Genomic DNA, 22152 nt, shown 5'->3' with positions numbered 1-22152 from the left:
ACTAGCTGGGTGTGACCTAGTCTTGGTAAAATGATTTTGTAATGCAGATCTTCAGATTTTTCCCTTCAAAGTTTTACCTTTTGGTTTTTTTTAGGAATACACATTTTAAGAACCCCAAACAACTTTTATTATCTAGGTTATATCCATTGATATTATATTAAAAATTAAAACAATTCACTTCTAAAATAATAACTTCATTATGTCAACATTTTTTTAGGAAAATAACTTCCAAGACAAATCCAGGGAGAAGAGAATTTACAATTTTGCAAATCTGTTTAATTCTTTAATGTCTGGTTTAATAGAAGACAGTTGGATTCTCATGGCTGCTTCTATATTCAATCTGTTATGTTTGAGTTGAAGTAAGCTGACTTCACAGAGATATATAGGTAGAAAAGGGATGAGTGTTTAAATAGACTTTTTAGGTAATTGTGGCTATTTGATACTACACCAAGATACTACAGAGTAGTTTCTTAAAGACTGTGGAATCTGAACCTTTATCAATGCATTCTTGTCTTTTGTCACATTACAACCCACTGGCCTCACTTTGAATGAATCTCTTACCCATGAATAATTTTGTAGCATCATGCATGGGAAAATTGGTTCATCAAATTATGCAGATCTTCAAAATGTGGATGCATTTCATTATAGAAATCACATTTGTTATAATATCACCAATAAAGCACATGGTGGCAATATAAGTTCAAAAATTCTAATTTTTGCTTGAAAGCTTTCATTTTATATTGGCACCACTCAGTTGTTTCTGTTAAGTGAAAAGCTGTTAATTCCAGAAAATGTGAGCCAAATAGCTAAGTCTAAATCCCATAATTTGCTGGTTCTTTCAAGTGGAAATGGTATGCCTTGAAGAACATGGCTAATTCAGCTTGCAACTTAACTGCATGTCTGCTTTTCCATAAGAGCCTTAACTGCAGAGTGCAGCAGCGATGCTTCATGCGTGTTTCCCATTTCCTCACGGAATACTGGAAGTGTTTTCATGGGTCAATGTGTAATACAATTAATCATTTTTATTGGTTCTGTAAAGTGTGAAGCTGGCAATACTTTTACTGTGAGTGTAAAAGTGAAGATTACGATGACTATGGTTTGGTGCCACCACCTTGATTCACGCCATGGTGCCAACAGTTGACCTCACGCATCCCCCTGAAAGGGTCTTAGGACTCCCAGGGATCTGCAGATTACATCTTAACCACTACTTTAGGTACTGCCCCTGCTGTCTTTCCAAAAATCTATGGTCACGATTTCTATAATGTAAGAAGTTAAGTGAAGGCTGTAGCTTTGGGGACAGTTCTCAATTAAAACGTATTTGGAAGAGATTGTCAGAAACAACTTGACTGGGACTGAAGAACTGATTGCATTTGGCAGCACTTCTCAACTTTTCATTACCACTCCCCTAAGGAGCCATACATCGTTTTCCTAATCATTCCCCTCCATGAAAATGTAATACCACAGACATATGGTATATTTATGTGCTGTGGTCCTTTGAGGGACTCAAACTATTGTCTCAAAGACTTTTTTGCCACCCACTGAAGAACCAGTTTGCATCCCTGTTGAGAATGTTATGACCTGTGGCCAGTAATTACCCTCCCTTTAGGGTTCATGTCTTCCCCCTTTTTTTTTTTTTTTTTTGTTAGTTGGCTGGCACAGGGATCTGAACCCTTGACCTTGGTCTTATCAGCACCATACTAACCAACCGAGCTAACCAGCTAGCCTCCCCATTTTTTTGTATCCCCAGTTGCCATCACAGTGTAATGGTGCAGGAGGTATATGAGGGTTTCTAAGGGAAAGCAGGTGTCCCTTACTCTAAACAAATATACATTAAGAAAAAAAATTTCCTTCAATATTAATTGAATGTCTTAAATGCAAGTATTTACCCAGAAATTGGGAAAGCAGGACCTACTTCAGATAAGGATTCACCATGGAATTCTTTTAAATTGTGAATGTCCTTATAAAATAGGACTTGGGACTCAGATGGATTACTTCTATAAAGGTTATAATTTCAGAAAGGTCTGAGGCCCACCCCCTTACTACATATGGTGATTATATATGGTATACTTAGCCCCCAAAATTAAACACTGTACCCTAAAACAAGCAATCTATGACATAACAACAATGTACTCATGTTCTGTAGCTCTACTGAGGGCCTCATGTCACAGGAGGGGAAGAGGTGAGCAGTTCTGTGGCTCCACACTTCTACCCAAGTCTGAATAGAAGCGAGCCAAGTTAGATGAAGGTCAAGAATGCTCCTCCACGTCCTCTCAGGGGCTGGGAAAGTCACATGACATTTTCTGGGTGACCATGACTCTGTCCAAAGCTGAGGTAGCTCAGAGGCTTTCAGGCCGCTTATACTTCCAGAAGGCCACCTCCCCATCATCACTGCAGGAGGCCAGCAGCCCTGGCTCCTTGGGATTCCATGCTACACAGTTGACATCCTGGGAATGGGCCTGACGCAGGTGGGCTGTCAGGGAGAAGGTGGGTTGCTGTGGATCTGAGCCAGGATCCTCCTCAAACACTCGGATCGCATCATCCCCACAAGCTGTAGCCAGGGCCCCTGTCAGCTGACACCTGGGAGGAACGTGAGCATCAGTAGGTATGCAGGTGGCTCTTTTCTCCCCAGCCTGGCAAATTAGGTAGCAGAGATTTGCTCTACAGTCCCTGTCCTGTTTTCCCAAACTTCGGGCCTCAGCTAAAAGTCTTATTGAAGAGCTGACCTGACCATATGGAGCCACAAATATCACTCACATAAGGCTTGAGATGCTTCCATTTAGTTTTCCTCCAATATAATTACCCTAAAAAACTACATACACTTCTGAATTGCATTTTTCTCACTTAACCTAAGTAGTTTCCCACGTCATGAAATATTCTTAGTCCTTTCTTTTAACAGTGATATAATAGGCTATTGAATTTTACCACAATTTATTAAGTTCACTTCTGTTATACATATAGGTTGTTCCCAAGTGTTCACTAATATAAATAAAGCTTGGGTGCACATCACCTTTTTTCATTGTTTCAGATTATTTCCTAAGGATCAATTCTCAGGGCCAGAACTGCCCTCTGACCTACTCTCCTATATAAGTGGTGCAGCTTTTCCAGCCTCAATATGGGCAAAGTCACTGTTACCAAACCATAAAAAACTCAACCATGAATCCACAGATTCAGTAATAATTTCTGGATGGTACAATGGACCTCAAAGGCTGGTGCAGCCCTCACAATCTGGGATTTTAACCCAGGTACAGGCCTGGGTCTAAGTCTGTTACCTGCTCCAGTGAATCCTTGGCCAGCCAGCTCTAAGCCAGCATAGTAGACAGGCCTCATCTGAAGAAATCGGGGTGGCTGCTCACAATTCCCATGGACCTGCACTCCCAAGGTGGTAGAGGGAAGCACAGGGTCGTGACTTCTCTAAAATCCCTCCTATATGGGAGTGGGGGATGAAGGTCTTACCATGCGACATCATAAATCGTCCTGGAGTGGAAGCCAGACAAAGTGCAGATACATTTCCAGCTGGGGTCAGAGCCGCTGCACGCCACCCCTGCATGACAGATTTCTCTTAAGCTTAAGACGTGTCCATGTCCTGGGCACCACAGGGGAATAACTCAAGGGCACCACTGCAGAGGATAACCTCCCCTGCCCTCCCTCACCCCCACCTTCAATCAATTACAAATCCTCTCCATTCCTGTTCCCATCGATCTGCTTTCCACACTGTGGCTACTAATGGTCTTTCTAAAGCAGAATTCTGGGAAGGGAACATCCCTGTTAGGCTGTAGACTATGTCTAACTAGTCAGCCTGCTCTTTAAGGCTAACCCAACCCACTTAATTCCTCCCCAAATCCTTTATATCCTACCCCCCATCTGAGTGAATCACTGTTGCTGCTTAAGGCATTCCCACCACCGTTGCCTTATTCATGCTGTTGGGTTTTCACCTGGAATTCTCCTCTTGTGCGAAATTCTCCTTGTTTTAAAATCTACAAGCCTTTCAAATTTGAATGAAATGGCCCCCATTCCACAAAGTTTTCCTGATTCTTTCAGCACTCTTACATCACATCTTACTTTTACTCCAATTTACTGTAATTCACGTATGTGTTTTAACAGACTGAACCTCTTCAGATGAATCTCCTTTAGCTGTACTACTGGACCCTCACCTTGTTCGTTGCCTGGTAGATACTGGCGCCAGATGCGCACGGTACGATCATCACTGCAAGACGCCAGGCGCTGGCCACTGGGGTCAAAAGCCAAGCTCCACACAGTGGATTCGTGGCCCTCAAGGGTGGCACAGCATACCCAGTCATCCTCTTCCTCCCGGTAGAGCTTCACTGTGTCATCGTAGCTGGCAGAGGCTAACAACTGGGGAAGGGGGACAGAGACCCAGCACTAGGCTGTATGGCCCAGGAAATGCCTATGGTTCTAATATCACTCCCTGCTAGGACAGTACAGTCCCAGGAATCTGTTTTTATAAAGGGACTAATGTGTTTTGGTTACAGATAAGAGATCCCTGTAAAAGCTAGATTGAGGTGAGAGCAGAGGAATGCTGGGCACAAGCCTCCCCACCAGAGTTCCTTCCCACCAAAAGACCTCTCCTGACCCTTACCTCCTGGCTCGGGTGCCAAACCACATGCTTGACATCCTGTGTATGGGAGTTGAGGACACTAACGCATTCATACTCATCCTCTTCATCAACTGTGGGAGAAAAAAGAAGGGAATCCAAGAGCCAACCTTGTTAGGGACACAGAGGGAGACATCTGTCAGCTGGTTCCCAACTCCACCTGGAGGGACCTGGACTCACCTTCCCAGACCCACACACTCTTATCTCGGCTGCAGGTGGCCAGGAGATTGCCAGATGGGGCCCAAGCCACTGACTTGACCTCATTTTCATGGCCCTCAAGAGTGGTTACACACTAAAAATGGAAAAGGGATGAGCATTAATGGCAGCTAAGACCCCTGGGGTCCTTCTCATGGGCACAGCCCCACTGGCCCAGGTTGGCTCAGGTTTCCTAAGACAGCCCTGGGAGTAAGTAGGCAACAACCTGGTCCCATCCAGCCTGGTTACCTCAAAGTCATCCTGGTTCTTCTTCCAAATGCAAGTGGTAGCATCAAAGCTGGCAGAGGCTAGGTAATTCCCACAGGGAGACCAGGCCACCTTCCGCACAGTGCGCTGGTGGCCTTCAGAAAGGACAGACTTGCAGATCCAGCTGTCACCTAAAGGCAGAGGACAGGCCAGGTTCTGGAGCTGGGTGAACAATAAGGTGCTGAAGCACCATCAATGCCATTCGATAATGGGGGCTAGTATTGGCGCCAAGCTGGGACAAAGCTCAATGTATTTAGTTAACAACACGCTTTCACAAAGATGTAACCTACTCTACTTCCTCTCAAGGCATCCTTCTAAAACAAATCTGGGGAGTCACCCTGCCGATTTAAAACTCTCAAAGGCTCCCAAATGCCCTCGGGATAAAATTTAAACGTCACTGTCCAGTTGCATGTTTCTCTGCAGACTACTTTCCTACCACTCTTCTTTCCCCATTTTCCTGCCTCAGCAACGATCACAATTCCTGCAACAGTTCCAGCCTGTCTGTTGACGTTTTGGCTTCAGTACTTGCCAACTGCTTTGCCTGAAAAACCCTTCTCAGGGTGGCTGACGTCCGATTCAAGGGTCGCCTCTCCCTCGGCCCGTAATCCCGTTGGGGTCAGCCTCCCCGGCAGGCTGCGTTCTCACTATGCGCACGCGGAGCCCTCTGCGCCAGTGTCGCGCAGCTAGGCCGGGCCTTACCCTCGGTGCCCCAGATGCGGACTCTACGGTCGCCGCCGCACGAGGCCAGCAGGGTCCCCGCGGGGTTCCAGGCCAGGAACCAGCATCGGGAGTCCGGGTGCGCCGGGACCCGGCCCAGCAGCACCAGCGAGTCTTTCATGGCGGCCCGGAGGAGGGTGAAGAGCAGGTGGGGTGCGCAGTCAGCTGCGCCGACAGCTGATCCCGCAGGGTACGTCTCCGCGATGCCCACTCTAGGATCCCGCGGCCGCCCGCAACTCCCGCTTCCGCTCGAAGGCTCGGGATGTTCTGGGAATTAAGGACCCGCTGCTGAGGCCGCGCGGCCCTCTGGGAGTTGTAGTCTCCCCTCACCGCCCGCGGAAAGCATCGCGGGACATCCTCGAACTACCAGACCCGTGAGGCCGTGCGCAGAGAGCCGGCGGCGCGCCCAAGCCGTGACGCGCGCAGGAGACCGGGCGGGGAGCCGAGGGGGCGGAGGCAGAGGAGGAGGAAGCCGGAAGTGGATCGGACCCGCGTCTGTCTGGGCGTTGCGGGATTGGGGCCTGGGATCGCTCGGTCCCGGGCAGTTAAGAACCCCGTGACGGGGCGGAGCGGCGCCAGCCCAGTCCTGAGGCCTGCTACCCGGTAAGGAACAAGGGGCGACATGGGGAGGGTCCTTTCTCCGCACAGGTCGCACCCAAAGCTCCGGTCCCAGGTCCCCGGTCCCCGATTCCCGCAGCCCAGCCTGTTTCTCCGCCCCTCGGCACCCTCTGGCCGAGATCCCGGGCCCAGGTGTGTCCCCCACCAGTAGCCGGTCCCCGGTAACCCCTCTCCCCCCGCCTGGCCCGCCCTCTCCGGGTCCTCTTCCCGCACTCCTATTCCAGAGTCCCCGGTCCTCGCCTCCCGAATCTCTGCAGCCCTCCGGGTTTCGCTCAGCCTCCGGTCCCACCCCCAATCCTCCGGTGTCGGCCCTGACAGCCCGAGCCGGCCTCACCGGCCGCGAATCCAGAGCATTGCTCTTCTCCCCGGGACAGGCAGGCTCTGTGCGCCCCGCGAAGGTCTTCGGCCACCAGCAGCGACCGCGGAGGGACGGCGGGCAACCCCGGGCATGTACGCCCCTGGAGGCGCAGGGCTGCCCGGCGGGCGCCGGCGGAGGAGCCCGGGAGGCAGCGCTCTGCCCAAGCAGCCGGAGCGCAGCCTGGCCTCGGCCCTGCCTGGCGCCCTGTCCATTACGGCGCTGTGCACCGCCCTCGCCGAGCCGGCCTGGTTGCACATCCACGGAGGCACCTGTTCCCGCCAGGAGCTGGGAGTCTCGGACGTGCTGGGCTACGTGCACCCGGACCTGCTGAAAGGTGAGGGCGCTGCGCGCCGGCCGGCCCAGCCTCTGCGGGGGGCAGAATGTGGTGCGGGCTTCGGCGAAGATAGTCAAGGGGTAGGCATTTGGTCGAAGGAAACGGCCCCGTTCCTGCCTGGTGTTCCTGCCCACCAGGTGGCTCTGTTCGGGGTCCAGCTCCTCATTAATACTGATGTTATTCAGCTAAGCACCTACTCACAGCCGTGCTAATCCGTACTGCTGCTATTTCAGGATTCTGCCGCAGGAAGGGCGCTGTATATGGATAAAAGATAAAGGTGCTAGGGATCACAATTAGCTGTCCCCTTCTAAGGAATTTGTGGGATACAGGAAAGCTTTCTTGGGGCAGACTGACTGATGGAGAAAAAAGGGACTTTTAATATGACTAGGTTTTAAAAGGAATTTTAGAGTTCTATGGTACTTGGATTTTTATTAGAGAAGGGGGTCTATGGCGTTTTAGGTAATCAGAAGTCAGTTCCATTGCCACCCTCAGTAAAACAGTTGGAATTTGGCTCTGGGAACCGTTACAAGTGTGCCCGACTGAGGTGACATTGCTTTTTCATCATCATGCTTCCCAGTCAGGTAGGCAGAGGAAAGGGGCTGTTCTTTTTACTGGAGGCAGCAAGAGGCCAAAGCCTACACAGGGGCCTGTCCCAAGAAACCCCATAGCTCATTCTGCCCAGTCCTGTCTCCAGTAGTGAGGGTAAAGGCTGTGTGGTGGGGGAGCAGTACTGCACTGCCTGGTTTTTGCCCTGAAGATGGTCGATGGACTCCAAACTGCCTTTAGTAACAGCACAGTTCCTTACCCGGAAGGTTTTTTGAACCTTTCTTAAAGGTCTTCATATTTCCTTCCTGTGCCTCTCTCTGGCTGTGATGCATTCCAGATGTTTACTGCCCCACCTATCAGAAACCTTTCCTGTTAGATATGTGCACATTGTCTCTTGAGGGATTCAGGCACTAGGATTTGGTAAAAAGGCCCAAGTTCCCCTCTGTATTGGATCAAATACCCCATCTGCAGGTCCAGGCTGAAAAGCCTTATCCTTAACGTTGTGGCTTAATTTTGTCTTTCTCTGAGTGTTCTCTCAATGTTTTGCTTCTCTTTTGAGTTTTAGAGTCTTTAGAATGATTTTATAGAGAACAGGTGGGGGCTTCTGGTTTGTTTCCCGATTTCACCCCAATAGTACCCTTGGCTGGGCTGGCTTGTTAAAACCAAAGTTATACATGTGACAGAGGCCTTGTGATATGCAGCTTTTTCTCTGGCATGTATGTAGCTGATGGCACAAAGGCCATCCAGTTCAAGTGAGTCTGGATGGTTTTCCCCTCAGTGCATTCCCCTGCACTTGCCTTTTTTGAAGCACAGCTGCCACCTTCTGGCCACTTCATCCAGGCCTATGCAGCTGATCCATGGTGTTTCAATGTTTCAAGAGTTCCGTGTCACCCACAAACTGGGAGAGTTTACAATGCTCCCCCTTTGCAGACATCCCTGGGGGGCTCATAAAATTCATGTGACAGAGGGAGAGGAAATCTGATCCCACATTTTTATTTCAGAGGTCCAGGAGGCTCAGGAAAGTGATCTCCCTAAGGCTATCCAGCGGGGGGGTGGCATAGCTGAGACTACCTCCATCTGTTGACACCAATATATGATGTCTGTCTCATTTCTGGTTTTCTCCTTTGTTTTACTACAGCTGTCATAAGGAACAATCTCATGATTATTCCACTTTGGTGTGCATCCTTATCAAAGGCATGTTAAAAATAAAAATAAATTCTTGGTACAGGTTCTATGTTCACATATGTATTTACCCTTTCTAAGAAATTTTTCAGGCCAGATTTTGTCTTTTGTAAAGCATGTTTTCTTAACTTTTACATTACGTTTGCTCACATATTTAAGAATCTTTACCCATGTATAGTTTCTGCCTGCTTGCCTGTGGCCATCTTCTTGGCCATTGCAAGCTAGGAACACTTTGTGCCCGTTATTTGGAGAGTTGGCAGTGGTTCCTGATGAGCTAACGCAGAAGGTGGCAAGGAATCAGGAGGTCGCTGATTCTTCTCCTCTCCCTTTTCTCTGAACCTGTTGGTTTTTTGGTACCCAGTGGGCCTTCACTCATACGGTATTCTCTGTGACTGTGCCAATCCTCAGGGCCTAACAGATGTTCTGACCTAGAAGCCGGGGGTATTCCCCATCTTAGGAGGGAGCAGTGCTGTGGAGCACAGATGTGGTACATAGAGAGACTTCCAGAGGGAGAACAAACCTTGCCAGCACGTGACAGGGAATAGGGCGGGCCAGCAGGCTGTGGAGCAGCCTTACCATTTCTTAGCCCCCACCCGAGTGGCACACACTGGCATTACACTAAGCACATTCCGTGCCTGCTTTTAGTTTCTCCTAGACAACACCTTTATTTGGTAGGTAATGTCATCAGCCCCACTTCACAAAGGTCTCAGCTTAGGGAGTTTGTGATTAGCTCAAGGGCACATAGCTCATCCTAGTCATGTGAACTCCAGAATCCACACTCTTACCACCACATCTTAGTGCACTCTGAGTTTCTTTTTCCTTCCATCAGAGCTGCCCATGGCTTATCATTTTCCTCTTTGAGTTGAGTTTTTATCACAAGCTCAGCCAAAGCTGTGCTTTTTTATTCCTTGTCGCTCAGTGTTAAAGCCACTCGCTCTCCTGCTGTCATTCACAGAGCCCTGGAGGCTTTAGCAAATGCAGACTGGCTCAAAAGTCTCCATCCTGAATTCTTCTGCTCCCCCAAGGGGTGCCGGCTTCTCACACCGCTCTTCAACCCAGGCCCAGTTCCTGAGATGCGCTCAGGTCCTGAGATGTGCTCAGGTCCTGAGATGTGCTCAGACCTCTGTTGGCTCCCAGCAGAGGGAACCCAGATCATCGTTCCTTCTGAACCCCAGACCCTTTCTGCCTTTTACATGTTGCCAGCAAAGGGCAGTGTCAGCAACAGTCTCAGGAAGCATCTTTGAAGAATGAGGAAGTTTGTGATTAGAAGTCAGGTGAATCATGATTGACAACAGCCATTGGAAGATCAAGGGCCTTCCAGGGAGGGCCTGTGCGCCCAAGGGGTGGTGACTGATGCAGCCGCACTGCCAGGTCCTGCGGGGCTTGTCCTTAGAGGAAGCTCGGCTAGGACCAATGGTATCTGTAGAATGACCCAGCTGGGCACTAGAGGGCCCTGTTGGAAGCCTGTGTCAGAGGCCTGTCTGGAAGCTTAAAAAGTCACAGTGGGGAGAGGCTGTGTGGGTGGGACAGATGCAAACAGAGGGAATGGGGCAGTGAGGAAGTGGCTCTAACTCATAGGGAACTCCAGTGATGGGGGAAGGAAATGGGACAGAAGCAAAGAGCTGGTCAGAAGCCTCTTTAGCCTTTCTGCCTGCAGCCTGTGTGGGTCAGGAGGGCTTAGAGCAATGAGCAGGTAGACAGGAAGAGCCGAGGCCTTCAAAACAGATCCAGCCCGGTGACTCACCATGACCTTGAGCAAAGTCAGTTCCTTGGGATCCTATTACACAGCAGCTGCCTTCTTCTCTGATGACTACAGGGGACAGTCAAGCAGTGTTTACCAAAATAAACAGGCCAGAGCACAACTGGAGGATAGGCCGTGTTGTGTGTCTTGCCAGGGTGTATTGAACCGTACCACTGTCTTGAATTTAAAGAATTTATGTGCCATTTCTGTCCCACAAATAAAATAACCTTTGCGGGTTTTGTTTCTCCTCTCAAGGGAGCAGGTATGTGTTGCTCTCCCTGCCTTACTGATGTCTAGGGATGGAGGAGAGAAAGATGTTGAGATACTGACGCCAGGAGGGTCTCTGAGCTGGGTTCTATGCATGTTTGGGATAACTCTGCCTATCCTTCCTCTGTGCTCTGTGACCCTCTGTGGTGTGGGGCAAGCTCTTGGGCATCACCCAAAGGGAAGTTCACATTGGGCTTTCCCTCCAAACCTGAGGGGTTACCACGGCTTTGGAGTGGAGAACAGGCAGTTACATTGAAACAAAACTTGTTTGAGGCTTAGGTCAGAAGCCCCGTCTCTGTACCACATTGTCACTTTGGTGGGGCAGATCTTTAGTCTGGCTTTAGTGGGCTCCTTCTCTGGCCCCCAATGGCTGACATGTGTGGTTGAAGAAGTCTTGGTGTAGGAAGGAAAGACATGCTGGGGTGGCGCTGCTGTGGCCCAGCTGAAACAGCCCCGGTTAGTGGCCCACAAACAGTACAGGTGGCTGTTCTTTCATGGGCACAGCGTCAGCCCACCCTCTTAGTGCACCCCTGTGGTGGGTGGGGCAGGTATTGTTATTTCACATGATTGATGGGAGAACAGAGGCCAAGGGCAGTCAAGTGACATGCTCAAGGTAACACATCTGTGGTAGGCCTAGGATTTGGCACCATGTCCAGAGCCTTTATGGTATCCCCGCCACTTCCAAGAGCACTCTGATGGCCCCAGTGCTGCAAAAGTTGAGGCACCACGCCAAGGTTTTGCCCAATAATTCTCCTTTGAGCTCTTTTCATTGCTTAGTGACGCCAGCCTTTTTTGTTTTTTGAGATTTCGTGCTTTACGCTGTTCCTTCAGTGAGCTCAGCAGCTGCTGGCTCTGAGGATGACTCTGACAGCATTTATATTAGCTTTTGACCCTTCATTTAAGTACAGCTCTTTAAGAGATTGATTGATTATCTTCATCAGGGAAAAATTAAGTGGCTGAGTCTGGTGCTTGGTGATTCTGAGCAGCACAGGGGAGCCTGACACAGGTTGGAGCCTAGCTCTACACTGTGTGAACTGGAGGAAGTCACTTAACCTCCTTGAGCCTCTGACCCCTCCTCTGAGCTGTGTGATGAATCCCCCAGGGTGGCAGTGAGGATGAACTAGTATAACATTTGACCATCTGTGTGCACTAGCTATTCCCGGAGTATGCAAGGCACCTTCAACAATTTCTGTCTCAAAGAGGGACAGGTAGACATCTGGAAGGGGAGGGATGTCCTCGCTGAAGCTCTTTATCATGGGCATGTCTTCTTGTTAAAACAAATGTATTATAAAACATAAGACACGTAGGAGTGTACAAGGGTACTTCAAAAAGTTTGTGAAAAACAGAATTAAAAAATAATATGAATATTTCCATGAACTTTTTGAAGACCCCCTCATATATAATAGGTGTATATTTTAAGGATATTAAAATAAACATCCTTGTGCTCACCATCCAGCTGAAGAAAGAGAACACATGCATTAGTCCTTCACTCTGAGCGCTAGTGGAATCTGACCAGCCTGCTGCAGAACAGCATGTGATGTAAGCACTTATACCCTGCCTCTGGCAGGTTATTCTTGGAAGCACTAGAACACATTCATCCGGCCCCATCACTGCCAAATGCCGCGTGGACCCCAAAAGAACTATCTCAGAGAGCTTTTAACAATATTCAGAGTAAAGCCAGGGGACAGCCTGTGTTCTAGAGCTTTTCTTTCAGTGATGCTCTGTGAGTTTTTAGGCTCTTTCAGGCCCACAGCACTGTCTTAGGCCATGCAGGGCTAGAGAAAAGGAAGGCTGAGTGTGGTTGTTGGCAGGGCTAATGCGTGGGCAAGCTTCCTGGCAGTAGGCAGTTACCCAGGCTGGATGCTTGGGCCCAAAACAGATGGTCAGCACACAAAAGGTCATGACAGATAGCTCTGAGGGCAGCTTGGTGGGTGACCCGAAGCCAGACAAAGGCATATGAGCCTTGTCTGGGCCCAGCCAGCATCTGTTTGGTGAATTCTGGGCCTGAGGCAGGGTAGGCATGCACAGTCACAAAGGCCCAGGGCCTCCCTCTGCCCAAGATCCCATGATGCCAGCATCTGTTGGGTTGAGTCTGCTTTGTTGGGTTTAGGTCCCCTCCCCAGGTTCTTGGACTTTCCTTCATCAGGCAACATTCCTCTAAGGTCTGGGACCAGTGTGTCTTAGAGTGTAGTACTTGGACGACCTGCATGGGGACTGTCTGGACTGCTTGTTAGAATCCAGGTTCCTAGACCCTGCTCTAGACCTAGAACTCAGACTCTCTGGGGGCCTGGGAACATGCTTTCAACTAGCACCCCAATGATTTGGATGTGCACTAGAGATTGATGATCACCACCCCACAGACTCTCAACCTGAGATCAAGATTTGGGAAACAAGCCGATAGCCTGACTCTTGCCAGCCCTTTCCAAATTCTCCTAAATCACTTGGTGAGCTAGGGCCTAAATGAAAGAAGGGCTTGCCAATGGCTGGAAAAGGAGGGAGAGGAAGTTAAGGCCCATTTTCTACTTTTTATTAAGGCTTAAAATACTTAATCATGGCCTGGTTTCTTTTTGGATAGCCTTTATTCTATCGTGTGCTTCTGGGAGCTATGGCAGTTTGCAAAGCTATCAAAGGAGATTGACAGTGTTGTCTAGTTGAAATTTTTTTAAAAAAGGATTAAAGTGCTGGAAGGGAACATAAATTGGTCTGCATGTCTGGTACATGGTGGTTAACCTGGGATCTCCCTTCCTTGAATGTTGTGTCTCCTGTTTCAGCATCTTCCTTTTCCTTGGTATACTCCCTTATTTTGGTAGAGCATACACACCTCGGTGTTGTCCATTTTTTTGAGCCTTTTGGGCTTTCTGTAGTGTAAATCTAGTGCTTCTTAAGGAGCTTTTCCCACTGCTGGCTTATACTTCAGCTCTAGCCAGTTTGCTGAGTCAGTTCTAAGTAGTTCTAAGTTCCTTTATTTTCCAGTTTCCAGAATTTTGTTTTGCACTTCCTTTCTCTTTGTGTGAGTTTATGCTTTTTAAAAAAATTCTTTTCTTTTGCTCTGGTAGGGTGTGGGGAGGGAGCAAAAAATAAATGTGACAGTACAGTCTACCATTTTTCCTAATTTATGTAATTCTTGTAGTTATACCTTTCTACTGCTTCACCTTTTTTCCTTTATTTTATTTTTTACTGTGGTAAAATGCACATACAATTTACCATTTTAAGGATTGTTAAGTGTACAGTTCAGTGACACACAGTATGTTCACACTGTGCATGCACCACCACTATCCACTTCTAGAACTTTTTCATCATTCTAAATTGGAGCTCTGTACATATTAAATAACTCCCTGTTCTCCCCTTCCGCCGGCCCCTGGCAACCACCATCCTGCTTTCTCTCTCTGAATTTCACTATTCTAGGTATCTCATACAAGTGGAATCATACAGTATTTGTCCTTCTGTGTTTGGCTTATTTCACTTAGCATAGTGTCTTCAAATTCAACTTCTTTTTGGAACAAACACATAATGAATGGGTAAGTAAATGGAGACTCGATATTGATTGACCTCTGGCTGTCTCAGCTCAGAAGTCAATGGGCTTTTCCTGCCAGCCCAAAGCATCCATTAGCAGAATTGGTTAACATGCCAGATTAACTGTCAAGATCTTTAAAAACGGTGAGAAGAGCATGGCAAGTACAGTGAAGTGGACTCCGGCACAGAGACTAGTCTTGTTGGAAAGAGAAGGACATGAGGTACATGGGAGCAGTGACCCGGGACTCCTGTCTGCTAATGTGGAGGCTGTTCCAGCTCCTCTGCAGACCAGCTGGGATAGGAGCTAAGACAGTGCCCTCCAGTCCTCCTTGGGCTCACCAAGACTGTGGTGGGGGGTATGGAGCTCACTCCCAGGTGGGGACTTCCTGCACCAGGCTGTTGCTTGGGGCCCTGAAGATTTGGTTCTCCCCCACAGAGTTCTGCATGAATCCCCAGACAGTGCTGCTCCTGCGGGTCATTGCTGCCTTCTGCTTCCTGGGCATCCTGTGTAGTCTCTCCGCATTCCTTCTTGATGTCTTTGGGCCCAAGCATCCAGCCCTGAAGATCACCCGTCGCTATGCCTTCGCCCATATCCTCACTGGTAAGCCCAGGGCCTGCTCACAGTTGGGGAGGAATCGTGCGTACTGTCTGCAGTAGCAGGTGGGGACTCGGATTTCTATGAGCAGACTCTGTGCCAGGTGCTCATGTGAAAAGCTCTAGCCTTTTACAGAGCATCAGCGCTTATAAACAGCTTGCTTCAGCATTTGCGTGTACACTTGCCAGGATCATAATCCTACTCAGCCCAGCTGGAGAGAGGAGTGTTGTTAGAATTCCACAAGGAATCTCATGGCTCTCTAAAACCAGCATTTGGGGCCGGCCTGTGGCTCACTCGGGAGAGTGTGGTGCTGAACACCAAGGCCCCGGGTTCGGATCCCATATACGGATGGCCGGTTTGCTCACTGGCTGAGCGTGGTGCTCACAACACCAAGTCAAGGGTTAAGATCCCCTTACCGGTCATCTTTTAAAAAAAAAAAAAAAAAAAAGTAAAACCAGCATTTGAAGCTTAGCTGAGCTGAGGACCTGGGATGAGCAGGAAGGAACCAGGCTGTCTCCCCATGTCTCCCCTGGAGCACATGGCTGGGATCTCTCCTCTCCATCTTCTGCTTCCCCACAGACCAACCTTCCCTGCTTGTACGCGGCTGCTCTCCTCCCGCGTGACTGGGCCATTGTGTCCATTTGACTTGTGATGGTGCTGCCTCCAGTTCCCAAACTGCATGACCTTATCTGTTCCTAGTGGCCTTAGTATTCCAATTGCAAATTCTTAACACAGAGAGAATCTGACTGGTCTAGATGGGGTCAGGCAGCTGTCTCTAGCTCCAGGCCAAGAATCCTGTGGTCAAGAGAGCTCCTTACAGGGTCTGGAGCTGGGCAGGTTCTCTGAGGGTTTGAGTAGAGGGGCTGTGATTGGTTCCTCAAGCATCCTAGTTGCAGGGTGCCCGCTAATCCCCTTTCTGTGCCGTCCCTCTCTCCTCCAGTCCTGCAGTGTGCCACCGTCATCGGCTTTTCTTATTGGGCTTCTGAACTCATCCTGGCCCAGCAGCAGCAACATAAGAAGTACCATGGCTCCCAGGTCTATGTCACTTTTGCTGTTAGCTTCTACCTGGTGGCGGGAGCTGGTGGAGCCTCAATCCTGGCCACAGCAGCCAACCTCCTGCGCCACTACCCTACGGAGGAAGAGGAGCAGGCATTGGAGCTGCTTTCTGAGATGGAGGAGAATGAGCCCTACCCAGCAGAGTATGAGGTCATCAACCAATTCCAGCCGCCCCCCGCCTACACACCCTAATGCCAACCATGGGCTCGCTTCCTCGGCAGCCCCTCCCCCAATTCTACAGCTCCTTTCACACCCAGAGGAGCTCTTTTCCCCAGCAGGCCTCACTGGTAGGATCCTGACCATCTTCACCAAATCTTCCCCAGGAGAGCTTCTGCCTTTAGGGTTCTCCATGTATCCCTGCTCTCAAAACCTGGGGCTCATCAATTTTATATAATGCACTGTTGCCCCTCCTGTCACCTTCTGCCCTTTCATGTTCACTCGTCATTACCAACCAGGGATGGTCATACAAGTTTTCTCCCCTCGTGGGCCATATCTTTGGGACTGAGACTTTTCTTGGGGAGCTGCTGATAGTGAACAGTCCCAGATAGAAGAAGTATCAGCAGAGCCCAAGGGAAAGGGGACTGTACCCTGCAATCTCACTTCACAAGGATCAACGTTTGTTCCACGGCTGTAGCTCTGGGCTGACATACCCTCCCCCCACCCCCCATTTCTTCTTGGAGTGCCCCAGTACCGGGCTGCCCATTCCGTGGAATTCTCTGCACTTTAGTCTTTGGACTTGTCCTCACATGTGTTCTGGTCTTATGGGGAGAAGGAATTGCTGTTGGGAAAGCAGAGCAGTCACTCTCCTGCCCTGCCTTTGCTTCATGTGGCTGGAGCCCAGGCAAGGAGAGCAGAACCTGGTATGAGACTGAGGCCTCCTGGTGCCTATAAAGGATCAGAGTGGAGGGGACCACATCCCTTACCCCCTTCACCTTTTAAAATTTGAGTGGTTTTAAACGGAACAGATAAAACCAAGCAACAGCAATATTCTCTTTTTAACATAGGGACAAGGCTGTTGTCATTTTTCAGAAATGTATCCCATTCCCTTTAGCTCTGCAATATTTTTGCCCATAGCTCCTTCCAAGTTCCTCCCTGAGTCTCCAGCAGAATGCAGCCTCTCTTCCCTTGCTCCTTCTCTCCAATTACTGTGGCTCCCTGGGGCCTTCCTGTGGAACCCAGAGCTACATGGCCCCTGAGGGGCTGAGGACTGTGGCCTGGCAGGCGGGCCAGCGTGGTGCTCCTCAGGACTGCGGCACTGAGATATAACCTGGCCTCAGTTTAGGAACAGAGGCCACAGCAGGGCATGAACCCACCACTCTCCACATAGGAATTTAAAACCAGTGGGGCCCCATCATGTGAGGTGTCAGAACCACCTTGTAAGACTAGCAGGCCTGGAGGTATCCTTCAGACTCAGCCTGTCCCCTAGACTGTGGCTTGGGGCTACAGCTGGCTACGTGCCCCTCTCCCTTGAATGTACTCTGGTCTTGCTGTGTGCTGTTGGCTCTTTTTTGCCTGGCCATCACTCTAGCTACCCTGTTTGCTTTGAATCTGGCTGAATGTTCTACCCTGAGATCTGGGGCATAAAATGGGCAAAACTTGAGAGAGCTTCAGTGTGGATCCAGGTGGCCACGCTGTCCTTGTTAAATTACTAGCTCCTTTGGAATCACTGTTCAGAGCAGAGCTGAAAAGGAGATGGATTTGAATTTCCACCCACCCTTAAGGTGATAGACAATTTGAGCAAGACTGGAGAATGGACACTGATACTGAGCTGTGGCTACACAGTGACTGTCATGTCCCTATACATCTTTGGCCAGATTGACTGGGATGTCTGGACAGATGCCTGTGTGGGTGGTGAAGACCACATCTACACACGAGTAAGTCTTGGAGTTCACTTCTGTGATGTCAAAGTGTGTCCCAAGGTGACTCTTCCACTCTTCCAGACTCCTCTCTTAGGCAACAAAGGCTGCTGATTGATACCTGAGCACAAAGCCAAGGAGCTGAATTCATTCTGTCTTTCTGTAAAGTCCTGAGTTTGTTATTGGCAGATTTCCCTGGTATGGCCAGCTTTTTCCAACCATGGGCATCTGAGTAGGCAGACCAGAAGACTGGTCACCGAACACGCATGCCAAAGTGACTGGTCATCTCATGAGGACTTGGACATGACCCTGTGGACCATTCTGTGTGATTCAGAACCCATTTTTTATTAGCTTCCCATGCCTTTGGTCTTTCTTTCTCTTTTCCCCTGCCATCCTGACACTAATAGTTTGTCAATATAAATTCCCCTGGTTGTATTTTTTTTTTCTAGGAAAAAAATTAAAAAGCAAAACAAAACGAAAAAACCAGAAACCACCACAAATAAGAATGTAAATGCCAATGGCTGCCTGTCATTTTTGTGTTGTAATTTTCCTGATTTGGTTTGTTCACTTTTTCTCAGAGAAGCAGGTGACATTGATGAGGCTTATAATTTAAAAGAAAGTTCAGAGGGACTTGGCATGTGCCTATTCCACACATGGCATTTTCACCTCCAGGAGCCTCCTCATTCTGACAACTTCCACACAGGAAATTTCTAGGTCCCACAGGTAGGAACAGTAGATGACTCCTGCCCAAGTCCTCGCCTCGGAACTCCGAGCTCTTTTTTCTGCATCCCCCGGTGAGCTGCAGAAGAGAGAGCTGCTTCTGAACCTCTAGCTATGTGTGGGAAGAAACAGACTCCTCAGGCTGTGGCCTGCAGAAGAAACTGCTTTCTTTGAAAGCCTAGGAATGATACCTAGTGGGCGAGGCATGGGAGGAGCATTACCTGTGGAGAAGCTCTTCAGGGGCAGTGCCAGGCCTGCATGGTTGGCCTCCGTACACTCACTCATTCCCTTATACATTCAGCCCACACACCGTGCCCCAAGTGTATATCACAATAAAAGAGCATTGGGCTCCCTTTGGGGAGAAGCCCATTTACAGTTCTTTTTTTTATCCCTGGGGAGAGCATACATCTTTCTCAGGAGCCAGGAGTGTGTCCTCTCTCATTTCGTGTCCATTCAGACATTTGTGAAGAGCCCCTCCAGTGTGCACCACCGGCCTCATGAGAGGAACATGATGACTGACGGGGGCCTGTCTCCAAGGAATGCATGTCCTTAGTCCAGGAGATGGACTTGTCCACAGAAAGGCAAAGCAAAGCGAGTGTCTCCTAGACAGCTGGGAAAAGTGCTGTGCCCACAGGGGAGGCTGGTTCTGGACCTGAGTGATTACAAAAGGTTCCCTGGAGGGGGCAGCTCAAGCCAGGCTTGAAGTGGGGTGGAAGGGGGTGGGCGTTCCCGCTGAGGGAATGGCAAGAGCAAAAGCACACTGGTGGCCAGGATGTGGTGAAGAAGAGGTGAGAAAGGTGAGGAGCTCATCTAGTGCAGCAAAAGCAGTGGGGAGCCCGGGGGGCAGGGTCGAGAAGGGATTTTAATGGCTGGTGACAATGTGCCTGGTGTTAAGTGGAAGCGTCTGCAGTTGTAGGACAGATAGGACATGGTGTGGAGGACTTGTGACCTGGTAGAAGGGAAGAGAGCAGTCAGAGGTGGCCCCAGTGTCTCAGCCAGGTGCTGGAGTAGGGAACCCAGGAGCCCCAGTCCCTGCTGACCCACCACGTTGCAGGTGAAAAGAGGCATCAGCGGTGCAGACGAGAGGCGCTCACACACGTGAAGCTGTGGGACATAAAGGGCCGCGAGAAGAGGACCTTGGGGAACAGGCAGAAGTGGCTACATCTGGGAGGAGGGCAATTTCCACAGGATAACTAGAGAGTCTTCAGCTGGCATCTCACCTACAGATGTCCGCACTCTGAGCCACTACATTAATGGGCCAAAGTTTCTGTGGGGAGACACAAAAGACTCAAACATTATGGCCCTTGTTTCTAAATAGTCTACAGTCTTTCCTCTTCCACTGCATTTTTGTGTGGGAGTAGCATTTTAATGGGGGTTGGAAAGTATATGGAGAAAAGAAAATGTCTTTGTTTTCTTTTTGTCTATTATCATTTTTTAGTTTTTTTATTGAAACTTAAATGATTATATATATTTGCGGGGTACAGAAATGAATATCAATACATGTATACAACATGTGGTGATCAAATCAGGATAACCAGTATACTGATGTTTACAAAACGTAATCAGTCTTTGTGACTCTTAACTAATTTCTCACTAACCCCCATCTTTCTCCCCCTTTCCCACCTCTAATAACCACAGTTCTTTTCTCTCTCTCTCTCTTTTTTTTAAGTTCAATGTATTATTGTGATTCATTCTCTCTCCTCCCACTTACGAGGACATGCAGTATTTCTCTTTCTGTGCCCGGCTTATTTCACTTAACATAATTTTCCCTAAGTTCATCCATGTTGCTGTGAATGGCAGAATTTCGTTCTTTTATATGGTCGAGTAGTATACCACATTTTCCTTATCCAGTTGTCTGTCCATGGACATTTAGGTTGATTACAGCTGTTGGCTATTGTAAGTGGAGGTGTCCCTTTGACATGATGATTTCCATTCCTTTGGGTCTACACCCAGCAGTGGGAATGCTGGATCCTATGGTAGTTCTATCTGTAGTTGAGGAGCTTTCATACTGTTTTCCATAGTGGCTGCACTAATTTACAGTCCCACCAACGGTGTAGGAGGGTTCCCCTTCTCCACATACTCACCGGCATTTGTTATTCTGTCTTTTTAATGTCGCCGTTTTGAATAGGTCCACCTGAAGTGAAGGCACTCTGTTAGGGACACTGGTTTGAGAATTAAAATATCAGTTCCTCACAGTAAGCTTTGGGCAAAATGCTTGGTTTTGTTGCTGGGGGAGGGGGCAGTTTCCTGAGGAAAGACTGCACTGGTGTCAGAGCTGAAGGATTTATGTTGGACCGGCCTGCCCATTCAGCTGAATGGGACAACACAGTGGGTGGTGAGGGGCTTCAAAAGATGTTCAAGGGGATGTAGAGGCCTCTCAGCCCAACTATGTGTCTAAGGAGTTAGGTGATGAAAGAACTTTCAAAGAGACTATGGTGGTTCTATCTTGTTTAAGGGGCTGTACGGGTCTCTGAGAATGGGGCCTGAAGGATGCAGGGGCCACACACAGCCATTTGGAAGGTTTTTGTCCTTATTTCTGTCTCTATTGAAAATAGCAACTAGCCCTGTAAAGGACCTTCTCTTCATGGTGAGGTAGACACGTAGCCCAGATGCCCTGCTCGGTTTCACCTGTCTCTTGGGTGCCTCCCACCTGGATTTCTAGTGCCACCACTATTGGTGCGCTTTCCTTCCGGGAGAACCTTAGGGTGGCGAATGTGTTTTGTTTAATGACGGGGAGGGTGTCCCTTATTCTCCCCCACCTGTTTGCCTCATACATCTCAACCTGGGCCACAGGATGAAGCTCCAAGTTCTTGGTCACCGTTCAGGGAAAGGGACATGATCTAAGTTGAGCACAAGAGAATCATCCTGGTACCTTAAATAAAGAGGTTAGTGTGAGCCTGGGGCTGCTGGTGGCCATCTTCACCACCTTTGGGGAGACACTGCCTGAGCAGACACACGGAGCAAAGAAATGGAGAGAAATCAGGTCTTCAAGTCATTAAGTCCCTGAACCCAGCCAGGTTCATAGGACTAATATGAACTTTTCAGTGATGAGAACCAGTAAATTCCATTTAATTAAGATAGTCTGATTTCTGTGTCTTGTAGCTGATAAGTGTTCTGACAATAACCGTGGCATTCCAGGCCCTCATGGGCTGAGTCCATCCCCCTAACTGCATCCTTCAAGCCCCATTCTCAGAGACCCGTACAGCCCCTTAAACAAGATAGAACCACCATAGTCTCTTTGAAAGTTCTTTCATCACCTAACTCCTTAGACACATAGTTGGGCTGAGAGGCCTCTACATCCCCTTGAACATCTTTTGAAGCCCCTCACCACCCACTGTGTTGTCCCATTCAGCTGAATGGGCAGGCCGGTCCAACATAAATCCTTCAGCTCTGACACCAGTGCAGTCTTTCCTCAGAAAACTGCCCCCTCCCCCAGCAACAAAACCAAGCGTTTTGCCCAAAGCTTACTGTGAGGAACTGATATTTTAATTCTCAAACCAGTGTCCCTAACAGAGTGCCTTCACTTCAGGTGGACCCATTCAAAACGGCGACATTAAAAAGACAGAATAACAAAT

At 48.9% G+C, this 22152-nt stretch overlaps 2 protein-coding genes across 2 annotated transcripts; one reads left to right on the top strand and one right to left on the bottom strand.

Annotated features, from left to right (window-relative positions):
* Window positions 1-183: 183 nt before the first annotated feature.
* On the bottom strand, window positions 184-6819 carry CIAO1 (cytosolic iron-sulfur assembly component 1). Its single transcript, XM_063078847.1, has 8 exons — window positions 6744-6819; window positions 5774-6058; window positions 5057-5205; window positions 4793-4904; window positions 4598-4686; window positions 4152-4353; window positions 3454-3541; window positions 184-2577 (listed from the first exon to the last, which is right to left on the bottom strand). The coding sequence occupies exons 2-8, from the start codon at window positions 5910-5912 to the stop codon at window positions 2337-2339; spliced, it is 1020 nt and encodes a 339-aa protein (XP_062934917.1). The 5' UTR covers window positions 5913-6058; window positions 6744-6819; the 3' UTR covers window positions 184-2336.
* Window positions 6278-18369, top strand: TMEM127 (transmembrane protein 127). Its single transcript, XM_063078848.1, has 4 exons — window positions 6278-6394; window positions 6784-7101; window positions 14787-14951; window positions 15886-18369. The coding sequence occupies exons 2-4, from the start codon at window positions 6858-6860 to the stop codon at window positions 16191-16193; spliced, it is 717 nt and encodes a 238-aa protein (XP_062934918.1). The 5' UTR covers window positions 6278-6394; window positions 6784-6857; the 3' UTR covers window positions 16194-18369.
* Window positions 18370-22152: the final 3783 nt, after the last annotated feature.

The sequence above is a fragment of the Cynocephalus volans genome, chromosome 14, assembly GCF_027409185.1.
Source record: "Cynocephalus volans isolate mCynVol1 chromosome 14, mCynVol1.pri, whole genome shotgun sequence".
NCBI lineage: Eukaryota > Metazoa > Chordata > Mammalia > Dermoptera > Cynocephalidae > Cynocephalus > Cynocephalus volans.
This window is presented reverse-complemented; position numbering and strand designations above follow the sequence as displayed.